Raw genomic sequence first — 21800 nt, 5'->3', positions numbered from 1 at the left:
ACAGCGCAGCAGCTCAATGTATATGAGGTCTGGGCAGGGTGAGTATTCACAATTGTGAAGAAGATGCAGCTTTTTATAATGCAGTCCGGGTCTTCATTTATGGAGGGGTAACAAAAGCTGTGTGGTTCTTCTACTGAGCATGTCAGCAAGTTGGTGTGGAAGAGGTGTGGGGCAGTTGGGGGTAAAACCTCCTCTTTCCACTCAGCCACTGCAAGAAGTAATGTAAAAAACAGAAAGGGAAAAAAAAAAAAAATATATATATATATATATATATATATATATATGTATAAATATATATATATATTTTTTTTTTTTTGAAAAGATGAAGTATTGAATATTTGGAGGCATCTGTTTTGTAGTTTTTACTGACGAAAGACAAAACTTTGGAGATGGTGTGTTTTAGCATCACTGCAGTGGAATACATGTAAGCTGATGGGCCCACCTTCTCCATAGATCCTTCCTGTGTATTCCAAAAGGCACATATCCTTTTTGCTTTCATGATATTTGTAGCTTTCTCCCTGCTCAGGCCCATGGAAATGCCTCCTGCATCCCTTGCAGGAGCATTGCACGACATACTGTGCTGCAGTGCATCTTGCTCCTGCCTTGCTATGGAGCTGGAATGGCTTAAAAGCCAATATCTTGCCTCACTGTGGCAATCCTTTTCCATTTCTTTCAGTGCTAAGCTGTCCTTGAGTCCCACTGTTTCCATGATGCTACCCAGAACTCAAAAATAATCTGTTGCAGTCGCAGGACCAAACACGAATCACCCCTGAGTTTATAGAAAAAGGCATATTGCTTATTGATTGGGTCTGGCCTGTCGTGTAATCAATGGAGAACAAACTGATACAAATAAAATGAATCAATTGGAAGCTGGCTGCGGGCCCCAATGAGTCATGTGAAGTAGGTTTTCTGATATCCTTTATCATCATGCACAGCCAGCGAAACAAGAGTGCTACTGTCTTCTGCTGGCGTGGAGTGTTACCTCGGGCTATTCTGAAAAAATGCTTTTTTCTTATTTTTAGACCTGAATCAGCCCATGCTAGCAAATGTATTCTTGTGAATACAGATACTACTTTGTTGCAATGCCCATGGGAAGGCTGTGGTGTAACCTGTTTGGATGCAGCTGCAGACCACCTGTAGAGAAAGTCAAATTAGGGAGAGACCCCACTGTTCTTTGCATTAATGCTTTTTGTGTTGCAGCTCCACTCCCTGCTCCCTCCCCCTCCAATGTATCTTTCTCAACTGGGGAGATGGAGAGCACATTTTAAGACCTTCTGTCCCTTTTTAGGCATGTTGTGATTGAAGGAAGATTTGAAAGACTGTAAAAAGTCCACAGTTACCAGTGAGTGATGGCCTGATGGGAGCCATGAGGAGGATTGCACCTCCTGGTTCTCTCCCAGGTTCGGGGCTGTTAGAGTGGAGGTGTTGGGTTGCGGTGTTGTTTCCCATCTATTCCTTGCACTCAAAGGGCACATTCAAGTCTCCCTCGCATAATCTGCATTTCTAGAAGAATCTCTGAAGTTTTGAGTGAAAAAGTGGTTGTCAAGAGCTAAAGCCCTAACTTAGTGCTGTTGTTCCATTGTTTTGAAATAAAAGACCAGGCAGACAAAAGAAAGTGGAACAGCACAAAGTGAAGTGCCTGTGTACTCTGTGCATCCACAGGAAAATAGGCATGGTCTCACCCATCCTACTCAGTGGTACAGAAATTCCCTTCATGTGCAAACCAAGGCTCAGAACAGACGAGTAGTTCAGCGCATGAACTGACCATTTCTGGGTGTCATGAGTCTCTGGCATGAGATGCAGTTTAAGTGGGTTCTCCTGTTACCTTCATCAAAACTGCTCCTGGTATTTGTGGCTGCTCAGCAGATCAAGCTTTTTTTTTTTTTTTTTTTTTTTCCCCTTGCTTACCAGGTAGCATTTTGTTGCATGATAATGCAGTATTCTACCTTATGTCGCATAAAAGCTGTCTGCACTGAAATTATCATGGGAATGCTTTTCTCCACCCCATTTCTTCACAGATGAATCCAACTGCTTCACTAATCATTGACGTACTAGTTAACACAGACAGAATTTGTAGATGGAGGCAATGTCATAAAGCGCTCCCTCATTTCAAATTCCTTCCTCTCAGTGGTATCAATGTTCACTGCAAAGACACCGATGATACTGAATTTAATTGGTATTTATGCACGGGGTCATGTGTGCTCTCCAAGAAGTTTCTGTGTAACTTTTCCCTAATTGAAATTAGATTGAAGTGTTGCTGTGTACACTGCGACTTAATGGTGACAACGTTGAGCCAGCTTCGAAGCTCAGATGCATGGCACGCATCCCAAGAAATCTGCTATGATGCTCCCACATACATCTATGCATATTTTTATGGTACAAGAGACATAAGGTGTGGAAAAGGAGCAGTCTCTTTAAGGGGGATGTGGCAACCCTATCTGCCAGTCATCTTGCCTCTGCTGTTCTATTCCTTTTGCAGCCATTCTGCCTTTCCTGTATCTATAACATCTTACATACAAGCCCACTGTCTGCGCAGCAATTAAAATCTATGGCAAGGTGAGAGGCCAAAAGATTAATGGAGTTGTAGCCGCAGTCCATTGTGGAAACTGTTTTTATCTAGTTTGGGAATAGATAGCTGCCATGCAGCACAGGACCCAGTGCTGCCATGGGTTATTGATGACCTTGCTGCAGAATTCCTGCAGCTGGATTGCACTGTGTGCCATGCACAGGCAGCTAGCATGCAGCCAGCTTCTCCCTGCTAGAAGTGTGTTGGGTGGGAATTGAATTTACATCAGCTTGTAGAATGGCACTGTGTATTAACCAGTGTCCTTGAACGTTTTTCATACGCCTCTAAGTGACTCTTCAAGCAGCATTGGTTCTCCTTGCAAAAATCATTAAACTTTTGAAGGAAGTAGTAGTAGTCTCAGTCACAGTGCTTTAAGTACCAGTGGATAATTAGAGACATGGATAAATTAAGTACATTTCAGGTATAATAGGGAAGTTGAGGAAATTCTCCAAATATTAGCAAAGCTCCAAAATCTAAGTACTTTGTGTTGTGTGCTGTTTTAATGACTACAATTTTAAAATGTGCATAATTCCAAAGAGATCACATGTTTCACATAATAAAAATTACTGTGACATAAAATATATATTTTCCTTAAAAAGTACTTGTAATATCAAAAGGACTGTGAAGTATTAGCCATTTAATACAAATTTATCTTTTCTTGCAGATGATTACATTTTCATTTTAATTGCTCACATTTCCCGTTCTGATCTCAATGTTTTATAGTAGACAAGACATGCCACAAAGAAAAAGAAAAAAAAAAGATTTTATTTGTTAGTTAACAGTCTTCAGAAGTCCTAATTTGGCCAATGTGTTCTGCTGCAAAGTCTTGGAATGCTGTCTTGCAGTTTCAAAAGTGATCTTATTTGGCTTCCCAGAAACTATTATGCCTGGAGGATGCCACGAGAACAAGGGCTGCCTTGTTAACAAGTAGAAAACTCTCAAAAACAAGATAGGATCCTGATATAAATCATAATTTAGATGCACAGAGCTGTGTTCACAACCACAGTAATGTAATTCATTTACATCTAGTTATTACTTATCTCCACCCGAACTACTAAGTTCAGGAATGCAGCTGCCTTGTGCCTTGTGACTCGTGGGGGTTATGGAGAATGACATCACCGAATTTAAACACATTACCATGCTGACATAGTGGCACCTTGTTTTCCCTTCCGCGGATAGAGCGAGGATTGTGTGCTACCCCCCATTCTTCCAAAGAATACCTTTTTTTCCCCTTTCAAGCAGCTGCTATATGAAGGGTTGCAAATGTCACTTCAACTAATGATGAATGATGCTTGACCCCTGGACCTGTTACTATGAATTTTATGCAATGCTAAATTAATATGAAAGATCTCTGCTAGAAGACTTCAGCTATTATGCATGCGGCATAAACGATACGTTAAACAATCCAAATTTTCTCTCACAACCGTGGTAAAACTCAGAGCCGCTTGAACCGTTTTGATGTGTATTTCTACTCAAGATTAGGATCTTTTTGTTCTAAAAATATTTTTGGTAAGCAGATCAGTTTGCGAAAAACATTGTCAAAAGGGCAACTGGCCCACATGTCTTTGTAGCTGGCGTTTGAATATAATTAATTGTGTAAAGTAATAGTTAGTGGGAGCTTAACAATTAGTAGAATCTGTCAAATAGTCACACGGAAATTACTAACTAATTGAACTACTGGTCTTTTATTGTTGCAGGAAGCAGTACGCAGTGTCGTTCTTTTATCTGGGAACTTTGTTATTATCACACATCCCATTTTTTGAGCAATATATGCCTCCTCGTAGACTAATACATAAATAACTCTCCCACTAATGTCACAGTGTGCAACAGCGTTTGAAATAGAAACACCTGTTTTAATTAGTATTCAGATTGGCGCGGTTAAAAAATGATAATCCTCTCGCAGTTGCATGACATTTTTAAAGCTTTGAATTTCCATCTGTATCTTATATTATGATGTTTCAGGATTGTCGTGAGTTAATTATGTTAACTTTGGAAACATTGCTTGCATTGAGAATGAAAAACTTCAGCTTGAATAGCCAGGAAAGCAGATGCTATCTTTCTTGTCAACTGCTTTGTTGTGTGTTGCCTTGAAACTTTTTATAAGATATTGCATCCAAAAGGAAGTATAAATCTCCATTTATTTGAAACGGTGCCCTAATCTAATCAATATTTTAATATATTACTTGTGGGAGGGACCTACATGCATCTCAAAGTCATGAAAATCTCTTCTTTTTATTTAGAACTGTCATGTTATTATGAGTCTATTTGCAAGACTAATTTGAAGAACAGAAAAAAAAAAAAAGCATTATAAAGTATTAAAATTGCATCAAAGCATACATTTTCTCTCCTGAAATAAATATGCCTGTAATTTTAGGTGGGGGTGGGGGGGGTAAAAAAAAAACAAAAAACCTGAGAATATTAGAATTAGAACAGACAGGGAGATAAACCCTCCAAAAGAGAACAATAAGCAGAAATCAGGGTATCCAGCGTGCACTGAGGTATGTGGTCAGGTGGGCATGGTGGAATGGGGATGGGTTGAATTTGGGGATCCTAATGATCCGTAATGAGCCTTAATGATTCTGTGACTGTATGATAGAAAGGGGGATAGATATATATTCTGTCCTGTTCTGAAGTCCTCACTGACTTGAAATTTCAGGTTTTTGGTTAAAAAGTCCTCACAGACTTTGGTGTAGAGTTATGGGAGTCAAATGCTCAACTGTCTCTGTAGCTCTGTCCTGCGATCTGATGTGTTTTGTGGGCAGCTTTGCTCATAAACTTAGATTTTTAATGATTTGAAAGTGTAATGTGCATCTGATGAAGACTTTTTACATTGCTAGAAAAATGTGGAGTTCTGCAAGCAGAAGCTGCAGTGCACAGTATGCCCTAGCCTGGAGCAGGGCACTTTCAGCATTGGATCCTTGCTGGTGCAGAGGGGATGTAGCTCTGGAGACGATGATGGATTTCCCCCCAACCCCCCAAAATTGCACTTCCTGAGAATCTTCCCCATTCAGGGTGATTCTCCAGATGCATCAAAATGTATGAAAATTCGTGTCATTATTAGCACTATTATTATCAAAGGACATTTTGTTAACATTTGAAAGCCCTTCAGTGCACTTGAAGATATATTTGTTTTACCAACTTACATAATCCCCTCCTGTTTAAAGTTTTGTTTTAAACACATGCAATTATCATCTCATATGCCCTGATTCAGTAAGCACTTAGAAGCATTCCTATCTTTAACAGCATAGCTACTCCTGGTAATATCCAGGGAATGGAATTAGAGCTTCAGATATTAGCAAAAAGTAATGCAAATGTGAATTAAGAAATGTGGTTTTTGAAGTAAGTTGACTGAGGATTTTTTTATTTCTCTGACTGACTGCAAAAGTTTGACACACACACACACACACACACACACACACACAAATCAAAGCAAGTATTACTGATATTAATAGTTATTAAGAAACTATGAAGTTGAGTATTTCAGGCTGTTAGCTAGAAGGAATTAGGCACTGAAATAACCTTCCAGTTAGCAGAGGGAAATAAAATCCAAACAGCTCTTGGAGCCATCAGCAACAGAGGCAGCAACGTGGCTGCCTGCAGAACTGAACTCCCAAAGTCCATAGCCTGTGTGATATTGTATTTATCTCTGTGTGCATTTCATGATCCTGATCGTAGCGTGGTTGGTGGTTTCGTGCCTGTTTTTCCTTCCAGTCTTAAGCTATATTTAGTACTGAAAATCTTCATCATTTACCCATTACGTAAATATATTATTGGTTATATCTAATGCTAGATATGGGCAGCTGGAATAAGAATAGTATTGTTATTTAGCATGGAATTCATTTACTGAAAAAAATGAAGTTGTTTGTATTGTAGAATTTGGCTATTTGCAAGCTAATGAGGATTTCACACCAATAGTTGTGCCTGTGCCTTCTTCATACAGATAAAGCTAAGCCTAGCTGCCAAAAGCTCTTACTTACTGCAATACCTCTGTGCAGGACTCCACGTGAAATGGCAGTGCTCTGTGCTATATGGTGTCACACATCATCTATTTGAAGGCAAATTGTCACTTTATGGCAACACTTTCAGCCAAAATTCCATGAACTAAACTAGGGAATATTAAGCAAAAATTATTCTTATGACCCAGACACAAGTCTGCTTCCCTGCCTTTTCTTTCTCAAGACAAGTCACTTTACTGCTAGAAGAGAAAATAAGTGATGTTTAAGAGGTAAGGTGCAAGAACTGAAGTGCCAGCTTGAAGGTATTTAACAAAACTGTCCTTTCTTTTTAAGCAACTTGAATAAAGTCTAAATGACCTCTTCCTAACCAAAAGAGAATATAGAGAAGAAATTAAGCTTTATTGGTAAATTAAAGCCCAAATCCCATGGTTGATCAGAGATATGGTCTGTTTGAAATAGTTACAGTTTCAGACTTTCTCTTCTACAATCAGCGGGTGGAGACCAACATAATCCAATTAATTGTAATTCCCTTTTGTGACACTGGTACAGTGGTGAATGATATAGTAAATCCATTGAAGTCTTATCTCTGGTCAGATAATCCAAATGGATTCATATTATGAAACAGTCCTTTATAAAAGTTCCGATGAACAGAAGGGTTCTGACTTTAGCAAACTAGAAGATAAATTCCACACAAAATAAAGTGTTTTGTCCTTGACATTTGCAGAGCTTCTGTATACCTGACTGTATAAGAACACTTCTTTCAGCTGGCTAATTTCAAAGAGCCCTTTCATTAGAAATATATCCAGAATTTATTCTCTGGATCAGCTATGAACTTTTTCAAATACAGAAATACAGTTGTTTACGTGTACGAGTGGTGTTTATTCTTGCAAACAATGCCATTAAAATTCATGTGATTACTAATGTAAGAAATAGATGAGCAATGTCTTGAGAGTCAAGTTTGGATTTCTATTTTCCCCATAAAGCAATAAAGCAATAATTCATCGATAATCTTTGTGACTGCAAACAAGCACATATGTGTGCATGTTCCTTTTTAGTATTGTAAGTGAACTGGGGGAATTGCTTAATTTTTGCTCAGGCTTTGATCTCTTTACATTTGGAAGTCATTTACATAAAGGAAATCATATCGATCTTTATTGTTTTGGTAATTTTTTTCCCCTTGGTTGTTGAAACTCACTGAAATAAGGCACCAGCTTACTGTTATTGGGGTCAGTCCCAGTAAAGCATTTGGCTATAAGCAATAAGTAAGGGTTGGGTGGTATGCCTGCTTTCGGAACTGTTTTCATACAGACCCTTTCGGTTTAACAGTCACTGGAGACAGGGCTGATTTAGAGGATCAGCAGTCTGATCCAGTGCCACGCTATTTGTATTTCTCGTTTCCTTTAAAGTTGTCTACAGTAAGTCCGAGTTACGGCAAAAGTGTTTTCACTTGTAGCCTGTTGAAATCTCCTATTTGCCAAAAGATATTGAGATACCATTTGTGGGAGGCAACGCTCTAGACCGCATATTGAGGTCAGATCTTTTTGGTGTCTCAAAAATACTTTTTCTTCCTTTTTTTTTTTTTTTTTTTCCCCCTTAAATTGTTTGGTTGAAATTTAATACAAAGAATTTTTTACCCTTTGGGGTACATTACATATAAAATAATTTATGACCCATGAATCACAAGAAGGCAGTGAATTAGGTTTCAGATAAGTCTGCCAAATATTACAAAACATTGTGTACAGATTTTTGCACTATGAAAAGGCTTTTGACAAGAATGGAAATAGAGGCAGTGTTAGAAGCTGAGACCAGGAAGAACAGAAGAGCTATATGTCAGAATCTTAAAGCACTCTGACTTAATAGTGCAATTAAAAAGATAGGAATATGACCATATTTTTGGAGTATGAAAATGGGACAGAGAGTCATTGTCCAGTCAGTCCCTGTTTTAGATCCTGAGAGCTTTCAATCTATTTTAGATGTAGATTTGTGAATGCAGATGCATACAATTCTGATAAAAGACCTGAGTGTCTATGGGAAAAAACAAACAGCAAAAATCTAAGATTAGACTGCAGAAAAGCTTATTGGAGAGCAGTTACACAATAAAAAATATTTACTTTGACTAATATATATGTATACATACATTTATTGAAGCAGTGGAAAGCAGAGCACAAAATGAACTTTTACCTTTCAGTAGTAAAATGTATCGTGAAAAGTAAGTTCCTTATCTAAGATAGTATTTGATATTTCTGTTTTGTTGAAACATTCATTTACAAAATGGAATAAAGCCTTTAGTTGATGAAGAAGAATGAGAGAATAATGAGAGAGAAGAACAGAAAGAAAAACAGAAAAAAAGTGCACTTTGCCTACTAGCACATAAGTTACCATACAATAACAAAGCTCTCTAGCCTCAATGGAAGGATGATTTGGGCCCTGGTTGCTCGGGGTGCATATGGTTAACCAGCTACCTCCAAGCGACCTGTGAAAGATGTTGGAATTCTGACAGGTGGTCTATTTGTTCTTAGGGAGCTTTCAGGAAATATTCTATATTTAAAATCAATCTTTTCCCCATACAGAATAGTTGATTCAGTTGAACTTGATGAATTTTAAAAGTATTTGCAATTATAATCTTATTTCAGGAATTATTGCTTCAAATCACAGTGATTGAAAACCCGAAGTTACACTAATAATGTCGTCATCTGCCCCTGTAGCAGGTATTGGCAATGAATTATGTGCAGGAGCATGATGCTAATATCTGTTTCTGGCCACCAAATGGATTCTGCTCCTTGCAGTTCCACTCTGGTTTTACGCCTGCAGTTGCAAACAGAGCAAAAGCTTTCCAGACGCAACAAGTCGCCCTCTGACCATGTTTCTAAACATTAGAATTGCTCCGCATGCCTTCGTGGTGTACTATTGCTGAACTGGATATTTTTCACAGAAACAATGAGATAGTTCATCCCTCTCTTACATTTTGGACTTCTGTTGGAATTATGCAAGGATGAATATGAGCCAGTGTACCCGAGTACAGAAATCTTTTATTTTTCTGGCACAGGCTGGGATTTAAGTTAGCAGCATTGGGTTGTTCCAGCATGCCCCCAGGGCAGTGAACTGTCACTGCAGTGAGCTGGAGTAAACAGCACTCGAGGTGCACATAGAGATGTTCTGCTTTCTAGCTGAAGTTGCTCAGTAATCTGCGCCTTGGCACCATGCAAATGGGCACTCTGATATTAACTAAGTGCTTGGGCATTATAACCTCATGGCATACATTTTCTGTTAAAAGGGTGTTCTATTTTCTTCCACCACAGAAAGAGGAATACATGAGAGTTTTATTTTGCTGGCTATATCCTTGATAATTTGGTATCTTTGGATGGGTGCACCAGAACTCTCAGAAGTGCACTGTATATATAGTAATTTGCTTATCTGTCAATTTCTTTGTTTTGTTAAGACACTCTTGGAAACAAAGCACCATACCTTGACTGCAGGCAGGACAGTGACCTCTGAGACCTAGCAAGGGAGAGACGAGGAGCTGCTTAGCTGTGAGAGAGCTCCCAGAATCCAGGCTGAATGAGGGAGGTGTTATTCTGTATGAACTGAGGCTTCTCCTGTACTATTTAATCAAATTTCAAGGGAGTGTATGTACTTTGGTGTGTGTGTATAACATGCAGTGTCAATCCAGGATTTACTGGAGGGGGAAGTGAAGCATCATGTGCTGCAACGCCAAGGGGTGAGTTCCTTGCCATGTGATGGGTGGGAGCCTTCTCCACCCCTCAGCTGCCTATCTGCTGTGTCTCCAGACAGCTCTTTGCTCTGCTGCTGCTCTGAATGGAGTGCCCATCACCTTGAAAGGAGCTGTTTGCACCTCTGTGACAAAAGTTTTAAGGTGCGTTGTTGCAGAAGTCTGCTATGTCCCTGAACTAGTGACCAGAGAGGTTCTGGCTTATAAAATGCAGGTACAGCTGCAAACACAAATACCTTTCAGTGCATGAATTAGTGTTTGTGTTGTCAGTCATGAGAACAGCCCTCACATGAGGACTTAGTGCTGAAGTAGTGTGCTGATCATTTATGCAACTGTATCAGATCTCCTTGAGTATGTTCTTTTCTTGGATATGGAAGAACATGAGTAAGCAGCAAATTAATGAAAAATATGCCCATTAAAAGAGGGAAAAAAGTGGTATTTAAATCTCAAAGGGAAGAGGAATGACTCTGGACAGTTTATCTTTCCCTGGTGTGGTGAAAAAGGACTTATCCTCCCTCAGCCATAGGACTCTGGTTCTGAGCTCCCACCAGTAATACGCTGTAGGGATGAATGAGCCCAGCCAGTTTCCCAAGCTTTCAGCCAACTGGGAATGCATTGTGCACACCCAGAGCTCTTCTGCAAAGGCTTTGAAGTGAGAGGAACTTTGTGAATTGCTGAACAGTGCTGTGCAGGGCTTTCTCTTGGGGAGATCTCAGCCAGAATATACACCACTCCTGGGATGGAGACTCCAGTGCTCTGAGGCTTCATCCACTGGGGCTGGTCCCCAGATGCCAAAATGGGGGAGTGCAGAGGCAGTGGATGTTGTGTCTGTGTGCCCACCAGGCTGGGCACTGCCATTCCAGTGCTTGCAGATTACTTTCTGTGTGGTTTGGTGTGAGAACACTTGCAGGAAAATACAGAACTCCTGAATGTGGTGCTCTGGGATTTAATGGCAGCGTGAGCAAAAGGCAGTATATGCCTGGGACATACTTGTATCAATCATATTAAAGGAAAAATGAATAAATAAGTAAAATTCAGTGGTGTTCTCAGGTGATTACGCTTTGCTCTTGGATACAGGTCTCCATACAGGGCAGGACGTATGTTTAAAGGAACTGCATCCATTTTCTTCTAAAATTGACCTTTCTACAATGCCTGCCTTGTTTTTTTTGCATTTTGTTTTGCTTTCAGTCAATCCTTCCATGGATTATTTTCTTCCTTTTTGCATGAGGACAACTTTGTATGGTGGCATGCATAACCCAGAGGTGAAATCTTTCTTGGTACTACGGCAGATGTTACAATTGCAATTAAAAACATGGACTGCTGAAAAGACTGATTTACTAAAAATAATAGCATACTAAAACCCATGCTCTCTTCACAAATGTATATTGATTTTTTTTTTATTTTTATTTTTTTAAATAATAACCTTGACAGGTGCCCACACTATTTTTTTTTTTTTCCTTAGTGTGGTCTTTAAATTTTCATCCAAAGTATTAGCATAAATTTTACGGGATTTTCTGGGCATATTTGTGTCTGTATCTAAGATATATGATATCAACTGGCAGTGATGGTTGAACTAATCAAATACTACTGACAAGTTAAAGCAAATTTTTAGGACTGTGAGATTTTGAGCGTCTTCCCAGATACAGTATCTCCTGACTGAAAGCAGTCCTTGACTGTCAAGTTTAAATACCAGATTTGAGACTTAATCTTTGTGTAAGCAAAACACCCCAATAAGAAATATGTCTGAGTAAAGCCAAGAAGTCAGGTCCTCCTCTTAAACCTAGCCTGAAATATGTGTGTGTGCTTATGGCCCTATTGCCATGGTATGTGAGCGATCCCAACCAGTGGGAACCAAATGAGTCTTAGACTGAATGGACTTCTATTTTTCTCTCCCTTTTTTTTTTTTTTTTTTTTTTTTTGACTTGGCATTTGTTCCTCCTAGCAAACATTTTTAAAAACTCTCTTATTGCTAGAGGGAAAATTGACACCCTTTGCTTTCACGATGATACATTCCTAACACGTTTCCTTGAAGAGCTGGAAATGGTGCAAAAATCTGGTAAGATAAGTCTTTGCAAAGCCTTAGAAGTCAAGCATTCCACTTTAGACATTTAAGACAAATGCATGGCAAAAACAAGTGCTTTTTTTTTTTTTTTTAAAGGTTTCTACTTAAAGTTCTGTGCCAAAGCTACAGTACTTATACATTTTCTAAATGTGTTTTAAGCAATAAGTTGTACAACATTTTTAGAACATGTGTTAAGCTATTTCTCTAAGAATGAAGCTCTTAACAAAACATAAGCACTCTGCATGAGATCTTAGCAGCAAAGTGCTTAAAAGATAAAGTAAGAATTGGTACCATGGGAAGAACACCAGCTGTAGAGCACACAGGTCCATTATGAGAAGTATGGTAGTGGGTAGGGAGAAAATGATTTAATCAGGAGTAAAACCAATTTTATTATAAGGGCACGCAGGGGGTGTGGCACCATAGTGAGAGGGACATTTCAAAATATCTGACAGATTTCAACAATGTGAAAACCCACCCTGTTCTTTAAAGTGACAGTAAACCCCATCAGGTCTCTCTTTTTGATGCTATTGTTAACAGTTGACTGTTTAAAGCTGGCCTGCTAAGTTGCTGTCGATCTAGTTCAATAGTGTGTGGGCAAAAGAAAAGGCTAATTGTTGAAATACGATCAATCAAATATGATCTCAGAGTCTAAAGAAGATCCCCTCTGATAACTCACTTGAGATCAAATCATTACTTTTATGATGGAGGTAATGCAACGGAGAAAAAGAAAAAAGGGCCTGAAACCAAGACAACTAAATAAAGTGCACAAGCGTGCCTTTGTTCCTCTTTTGTCTCGCATTTCTCCAAATTAAGGAATTGAGTCCATTTCTTTATTTGCAAACTTTTCCCAAATGGAGAAATTTAAAGAGCATTAAATAATGTTTATTACACAAAAGTCAAAAGATGACTCCGTTCTGAATGAGATTTTTCTGTCCAAAAGCGAGCTCTATAGTGAGAAAAACTATTGCACTGAAGTACCAGGGATCTGGAGTTGTGGGTGTCCATGTGTCTTCAATAATTTTACCATTTTGTTTAACAACAGTTCACTAAAGAGGCTGCTCTCGAAGCCAACTGAATTGCTAAACATGAAAATTCAGTGACATTCAGTAAAACATTTCAGGATTCTGTTGCTTCAAATTAAATTTGTGCAGTAGTTGGCCCTTGATTTGCATTCAGAAATTTTCTAAAAATGAGAATCACAGCACATATATAAAAAGCAAACTCCATTTTTGGAGTAGCAGGACTGGAAGAAAGTGTATGTCATTTTAATTTGATCTAATAAGGATTTACACGTTCTGTGAGTTTTATGTGGATTATCATCTCATTGTTTATTCTGTTCTAATAGTATCACTCCACTAGAAGAAAAAAAAGAGGAGAGAAAATAGAATAATCATTCAATCTTTTATTTCTTATTAGAAACTATTTTAGCATTTAGGTTCTTTTATATTTAAATTCTTTAGCTCAGCCAAGCTTCAAAAGAAAACATTTTTTTTTTTTGTTTGTAAAACAGTTTTGTAAGCACTTGTGGTTTGTCTTTAGTGTGTTATCATTTCTGACAGCTTTGCATAGCCTAGGTAGGCCAACAGGGGTCTGTCTAATATTGTTGCTGGGCAAATCTTCCTCCCAGAGATGAAAACCAAACAAAATATTTTTGAAGCAGTAAGAAGGAATTAATATCCTTTCTCTCACAGTACTCTATTCCTTGCTGACATTACATTCAGGCAAAAAAAAAAGGAGAAAAGCGTTTCCCCATTATTCCCTTGTACATAGCAAGGCTAACACATGTAAAGCAATAACTCATTTTCTATTGCCATGTTTAGCATATGTCTCCTGTTGGCTCAGCAAGGCCTTTAGGCCGGTCCCTTGAGCCGGCCATCATTGGCAACTCTTAGCCCCTCGGCCTCAAAACCAAATAGCTTTGAATCATGTTGAGCGGTGATGCTAATTTTCATACCGATGCATTATGGGAATAAACGTATCTGACATACTGTGTCAATGGTACTGTCTCTTTGTGTCTCTTGTTTTTTTGTTAGCTGCATTCCTACAGATGGTATTCCATTGAAAATGTTCTCTTGCTACAGAAAAAAAAAAAGGGGGGAAAAAAAAAAAACATGCACAGCACCAAACCTCTAGGTGCAGAAGGCTGTTAACGGTTGCTGATGATAGTAGGCAAACATTAACATAATAATTAGTGTCTTGTAATTGTTTCATTAAAACCAGTTGTTCCATTTCTCCTCGTGTTTTCCCAGAAGAGAAGCTGAATTTGGACGACAGCCAGTGGGAGGACATCCACGTTGTCACCGGAGCACTCAAGATGTTTTTCAGAGAGCTGCCTGAGCCGCTGTTCCCATACTGCTTCTTTGAACAGTTTGTGGAGGCGATAAGTAAGTACATCAGATACAGTAGAAGCTAGTGAAATAGCCTGTTATATAAAAATAATAATGAACTTAAAAATTGAAGTACAGAGGCATCTCAAATCTGGCTTACCTTCCGTGATCCATGATCCTGTCTTTTTATTGTTTTTGCTTGTGTTTTGCCTCCTATGGCATGTAGTTATTTAGCTAGAGAAAAGAAAAAAAAAACAACGCAAAACAACAAATTATTAATCTATAAATTTCATAAATGCAGTTTAACTTCAGTGCCTAAAATGGTTTAGGAAAGGAATTAAAATGTGTACGTATTCAAAATATGCAAGGCTGATAATCCATATATCCCCAAACACAAGAGAGGGAGTAATAATGGTGAATCATGTTAGAAGGGGCTGTCTTTATGTTAATCGGAGTGAAATGCATGTGTTTTGTTTTACAAGGTTGCAGACTCTTGCCTTACAGTGATCACAAAAAGAATGCAGAAACATTCGTTCTCATTTTCATATCTACATTTGTGGGATTGTTTTTCTTAAATATAAGGCAGCAGGCAGCAAAAGTATTGTCAAAGTTCAAGGCATTTATTTTGTTATGTGTCTTTGGTTTGTGTGCTGCAATCCCTCTCTGTATTTAATATCTGCAGGTGCATTTTCTGAAACTGTAGCAGCTTGGAAAAATTTAATTCAAAAACAGAGTTATTTGGGGCTTTACTCCTTGAAAACTGGGGGCTGGGACAAGATAGCTTAAGGGGGAAAAGCCCCCTAGGAGCTTAATTAAAGGTCCAACAGAGAAAAATCTTCAGGAAAAACAACAACAATAATGTACTTAGAGATCTGTTTTCTGAATGATGGGCATGCATATTTGTCATTACTGTTAATGAGAGCTGCGTGCACACATGCGCAGCTGTCAGAGAGCATGAAGTCCTTAATGTACAGCTCACTTTGATTTTATATTCATAAGAGTCTTTAGTTCAACTAAAGCTTTTCAAGACCCAGTATCAGATATAATGAGGTTAAATGTATCTCATAAGATCCGTCCCTTCTCGGTTATAGAAAGAAGCAGTGCAGTTAATGCAAGGTAAGGAAATACGTTACGTGGAAGTTTGCTCTTGACAGTGCACTTCTTTCTTCAAGGCATACTGTAAGTAGACAGAGAAGGAACTCTCTCCAACTTACGTTCCCATTGTGTAGTCTCCAAAGTGCTAACAGAAGGGCGAAATAAGAAAAGAACTGCTTACTGCTCAGCTCATTTCTGTGGTATGTTAGGACAGGATGCTCTTTTGAAACATAACCATTGAACATAGCATTCAGGTCGTTCTCCATCCACTACCTCTTTGGAAAGAAGAAGCAGTGCCCCTAGTGGATGTGGTACATCAGGTACATGAACAAGGTCTCTTAAGCACGTTGTTCTGCATTTATTTTGTGTACTCTGCCTTTTTACTCCCTGTTCCAGATAGTCCACCATCACACTGGTTTTCTGCAGCTAAATAGTCTTCCTGCCCTCTTCTCATTCATTCTCACTGCCTTTTGGTGTACACTGTGGCTCAGCCAATGCTGTTGTGTCTTGAAGACCCTCATCGTGATACCATGATCATGCTATCTTCTGTTCTCACTTTCATGCTAGCATTCAACTCCAGATGATAGGAAGTCTTTTGGAAGCTCAGTGGGAGGATTTTTATAGTAAAAATAACAGGTAACCAATAATAGACTTGTGAAATGGACTTCAAAAGTATGTCAGGATGAGACTCTTCTCTACTGCATCAATATTCATGAGTGAGAAATTAACATCCCTTTCTGCTTTTTGAGCTATTATTAATTCTTATTATGATTTTGAGAGCCATTATACACATTGATAGACTAATGAACAGTCATTTATAGTGGGATTTTAAAACAGTTTGTTCCTAGGAAGAAAATACTAGCACTCTAAGACATTCCTTGCGCTATTTCAAATCCCTAATTCTTGCTGCTTTCTTTACAGCACATTAGGGTGATTTCTACCTAATCCAAGTGTCCAATATAATCTACGATTTCCAATCAATCTTCTCTTTATTTGGCTTTTACTGCCAACCTATCTGCAAATCTGTATTCTTACCATCTCTTCTTAAAAACATCTATAAACAACAATTAGGTGTTTCCAGCAGTTTTTGAGCTCTACATGCTAATAGTCCTAAGGCAAAGCAAAATATCTCTTGTCTTCAATATCATTTCCATAGTAGTTGAGTCTTTGGCTAGTTTGTGCTAATTGCTCTGCGTTAGCTGCTAGAAAATTGGTCTGTGCTGAACTGCTAGAAAATTTCCTTTCTGCTTCAGGATATTATAAAAAAGAGACTATAGTGTCTCTGTCTTTTCTGTCCATTCTTCCAAAACTGGTGTTACTAGCACCCAGTGCATGGGCATGCAGTACATATAGAAAGAGCATTTACTATCAGAAATAAACCAACCTGAACACTGCAAGGAAAAGGGTAATTAGGAAACATTCCCACAATAACATGAAGATGTTATTGCTGCTCCAGCATCCTTCCTCCAGCACTGAGAACACCTCCATCAAAGCCATATTGTTAGTAATTGTTAGTAATATATTGTTAGTAAGATGAAGTTGTGTAAAAAACAATTTATGGTTGGTAACAAGTTATCTCTAACATTTCTTGGTGGCTTATCCATTTAGTTTGAAGTCTCTGGAGGGATAAGCACCCAAGAGGTGCCCCTGGCTCTTTATGCTGAAGCTATTTTTAAGATTGTGTGAAGAATTCCAAAGCAAGCTTAGAATTATTTTTCCTGGTTGAGGCCATTTTAATTTATGTGCACAGGAACAAAATATTATAGTCCTGTGTATTAGGCAAAGTGCTTTTCTCTCCACCTTCAATTTCCCCTGTAAGTAGGTTTAGATACGGCCATAATATTGGAACAATTTAGATACGGCTGTAACATTAGGAGATAATTCAGGGCACTACAGAATCTCTGAATTTGGTTTGTCAGGCTGAAGCTGCTTAATTACTGTCCACGTAGCTTATATCAGAGAATTTATAAATGACAAATGGAAGGCCACAAGACCTCTGACCTAATACTAATTTTGTTGCTTAGGATTTGGAAAGCAAGTTTTTCCAAGGACTTTGTCTGATATAGTGCTGGCAAGTCATTTTGTGGTATTTTGGATGAAATATGCACTTCTGAAGTGTGCCCAAATGCTGCTATGAAGTCAGGTTCAGCCACACTTAAATTACTTAGCACCGCAAATAGTTCTATTGATTTTCTGCAAGATCAACAGACATGGTTCAACAGATTGTCTGCAAGTAAAAATGTTCTTTATGTGAGTAAGGTGGTAGAAGTGCCAATAACTGAAACATTTACTCACCTTATTTGCAGAATTCAATCTGTATGTCCATGCAATCTTCTTACAGAATTTGTTTCATACACTGAAACTAAAAGAAAAGTACCCCCAAAAGCTGTTAAAAACATCAGCAGGTAAATGTGTTAATTGCTTACAAATATTTAGTTTAATTGAACTAATTTTATTGAAAAGTCTCAGGCAGAATGCATGGGGAAAAAAAAAAAATTTGTCTACTATGATTTCCTCTGCAGTTATGACTGGTAGGCATAGAATAAAATAAATGGGAAAATTCAACATGGGAAATGCTGTCTAGTCATTCCAGATTTCCTCACCTGGGGAAAGCTGTATAGGTGGTGCATTTCTATAGACAGTGCATCTGTTCAAATGCAGTTACAAGACAAAAATAATAATAATAAAAAAACCTGATACCCCACAAAGGAAAATTCCACGAAGTTCCCAAAGCTACAGCATCTATCTCTGGTTTGGAAAGGCTGGGTTCAAATCTTTGATTTTGTCTTCCACAGGTTGGAAATGTTACTATGTTGGAAAGATTTTTTTTCCATGAGGTTAAGTGATTGTGCCATCATTTCAATTCCTTATCTGTAATATGAATTTAATAGGTGTCACCTAACTACTGTAGATAAACAGGTGATTTATCTTTTAAAGGGCACATGCACACAAATTAAATGCGTGCATATGCTCTGAACAGAAGTCTTTTTGCCAAAATGATGATTCTTTCATAGCGAATTTTATGAAGGAAGGTATCTGTTGCTGCTGTGCCATTCCTCTCTAGGGCAGATGAACACAAAAGTGAGAATAATACAAAGGAAGTGTTGCTAATGTGACTTGCAGGCTTCCAAGTGGGACCCACAACTTAATAGGAAGTACCTCAGGTCCCAGGATGAGGAACAGAAAACACAGTATCCATGTGAGCCACCAAGTTACTGGGGGAAAAGGGCACAGATATGCTTAGCTAACACAATTCAGGTCCTGCCAACACAGGCCCAGCCCTCCTTAGAAACTTCAGCACAGAAATCCTCCATCTCTGAAGCTCAAGATTTTTGGTGTTAGCAGAAAATAAAACATTTGTCTACAGAGGGAGCAGTAGAGCCCTCGTCACCTCCAGGTCCTATAAGGCCACAGTTGCAGCACGTTGGGGGTTAGATGGCAGATGAATAAAGTTTTCAGAATCATAATGGTAAAGTGCATAGAAACTACAAAATGCTCACATTAGATACTCATATCATTTTTATTTTTTTGTTTGGTTGTTTTTTTTGTTGTGTTTTTTATTTGGTTTCTCTGATGGACCATTAACACTTTTTTCAACTGATTTCACACATATCCTTTCGATATATCAATTAAAGTCTCTTGGTGAATGCTAAACAAAATTCACAATGTCATTCTCATCAATCCTATAATGTCTTGTGTTACCCTCTTATATAGAGACTGAGTAAGATGATTGTTTGTTATCTGACGTATGATAGAATTTTATAACTCTTTGGTTTATGACACAGTAGAAGGAAGGGATGGCATTCAGAGGGATCTCGACAGGTTAGAAAGGTGGGCCCAAGTGAACCTAATGAGGTTCAACATGGCAAAGTGCGAAGTTCTGCACTTGGGCCAGAGGAATCCCAGGCATCCATACAGACTGGAAGGGAGTGGTCCTTGAGAGCTGCCCTGCAGAGAAGGACCTGGGGGTCTTGATAGATGAAAAACTTAACATGAGCCAGCAGTGTGCTCTTGCAGCTCAGAAGGCAAATGGTATCCTGGGCTCCATCAAAAGAGGGGTGGTCAGCAGGGACAGGGAGGTGATTGTGCCCCTCTATTCTGCTCTTGTGAGGCCCCATCTGGAGTACTCTGTCCAGGTCTGGATCCCCCAGTAGAAGAAAGACAGGGAGCTGTTGCAGAGGGTCCAGAGGAGAGCCAAAAAGATGATCGGGGGACTAGAGCACCTCCCCTATGAAGACAGGCTGAGGGAGCTGGGCTTGTTCATCCTGGAGAAGAGAAGGCTGCAGAGTGAACTCATTGCAGCCTTCAGTACCTAAAGGGAGCCTACAACCAGGAGGGGAGTCAACTCTTTGAAAGGGTAGATAACAGCAGGACAAGGGGAAATAGTTTTAAGTTGAGGGAGGGGAGATTTAGGTTGGATATTAGGGGGAAATTCTTTACAGAGAGAGTGGTGAGGTGCTGCAACAGCTGCCCAGAGAGGCTGTGGATGCCCTGTCCCTGGAAATGTTCAAGACCAGATTGGATGGGGCCCTGGGCAGCTTGGTCTAGAATTGAATGTGAAGTTTGGTGGCCCTGTATGTGGCAGGGGGTTTGGAGATTCATGATCCTTGAGGTCACTTCCAACCCTGGCCATTCTGTAATTGTGGTTTACTGAAAGAAGTTAGAACGTTTCTTGCTGTTTTGTTAGTATTAGTTACTGGTTTTCATTGGTCTCATCCAACAAAGTCAATGAAGTCATGGTCTTACTAAACTGAGTGGTAACATAGCAAAGGAATAAACTCTTATTTCATTATAGCAGTAGACTGTTTTTAACCCACAAAAGCTATCTATATTGCTATCAGGAGAAATCAGATCATTTCATGTCAGCTCCTTTTCTTTATCTCCATGGAGGATGGCATCAGGAAAAACGTTTACTTCCAGCCCAGGCTCCAATCTTGCTTCATAAGGTTCTCCTTTCAAATGTGCTGTGTGCACAGCCAGGGGCAACATGCTGCAGAAACTCATGTCTGTGTAGGCAACAAACACAGTTCAGTCTTCTGCAGGCTATAGCATAGTTTGCACTGAATAACACAGCTGTCGTGTGGAGCTTTGCCTGGAAGTAGCCCTTATCAAAATTAGGCAAAAAGATGTATCAGGAGGCAATCAACAAGTCTAGTCATCGATACATAATCATGATCAAAGAACAGAGCTGCACTGGTTGAAAATGCAGCAAAGCCAGGACCTGCTCTGAACCACTATGCAGTGTTATGAAAATAGTAGCTAGGAAAGGGAAAAGAAGTAAATACATTCATTTATTCTGACAGTCATAACATTCTTATATCATCTTGGTGAAAAGTTACAAAAGATGTCTAAAGAAATTTTCAAAAGACAACTATAGAAGCCTCACTCGAGGCTTACAAAGAACAAGGCTCAAGGCCAACTCGTCTTGGAAAGACAAGTCAGCATATTGCACTGTAATAAATCCATGACAGTCTCTTAACATCATCACGTAATAGGTTCCTGAGAAACAAAATCTTATCAGTCTCTGGCATTATGCAAATTTCTGTCATAATCTCAATCTGTGGGCTTCGAGTCCTAATCAAACTGCCTTCAGCTTCACAGTTGGCGAGCCTCCTATTGAAACTGTTTTCCTATCCTTCTTTTACTTGTCCAAGGAAGTTTTGGGGCTTGGCATGGCATCAGAAAGCCTCAATTTCATGTGAACACAGTAATTTGTAAACAAACCCAAGGTCACCACAAAATATCTCACATAATAAGGCATATTAATACGTCTCAGGTTGAATCTAAACATCAGAAGACAATAGAAGTCCAGAACCTAAATGCAAACAGAACAAAAATTGCATAGTAAAAAGAACTATCCAAAAGTTGAGACACAGTACAGATTTCTCTTAAAAAGGAATGATTTTGTGGATAATGCATTCTCAGGGAAATATATTTCATTCATGGAAATATATAAATATCTCCATGTAGAGAGATGTATAACCTGGCTACCAATATATTTCAGCTGTACCATCACACCCATTACAGCTAGCATAGTTATAGTCTTCACTCACACTTGAGGCAT

The 21800-nt window shown here is 38.9% G+C and overlaps 1 protein-coding gene across 2 annotated transcripts in view; it reads left to right on the top strand.

Annotated features, from left to right (window-relative positions):
• Positions 1-21800, top strand: part of ARHGAP15 (Rho GTPase activating protein 15) — a 319740-nt gene that overhangs the window by 244353 nt on the left and 53587 nt on the right. For both annotated transcript variants that reach the window (XM_052676132.1, XM_052676133.1), the window contains exon 13: positions 14564-14698. In XM_052676132.1, the coding sequence (XP_052532092.1) occupies positions 14564-14698 (135 nt within the window). The remainder of the gene's footprint in view (positions 1-14563; positions 14699-21800) is intronic.

This window comes from Tympanuchus pallidicinctus, unplaced genomic scaffold, assembly GCF_026119805.1.
Source record: "Tympanuchus pallidicinctus isolate F22 unplaced genomic scaffold, pur_lepc_1.0 scaffold15, whole genome shotgun sequence".
Lineage (NCBI taxonomy): Eukaryota > Metazoa > Chordata > Aves > Galliformes > Phasianidae > Tympanuchus > Tympanuchus pallidicinctus.
This window is presented reverse-complemented; position numbering and strand designations above follow the sequence as displayed.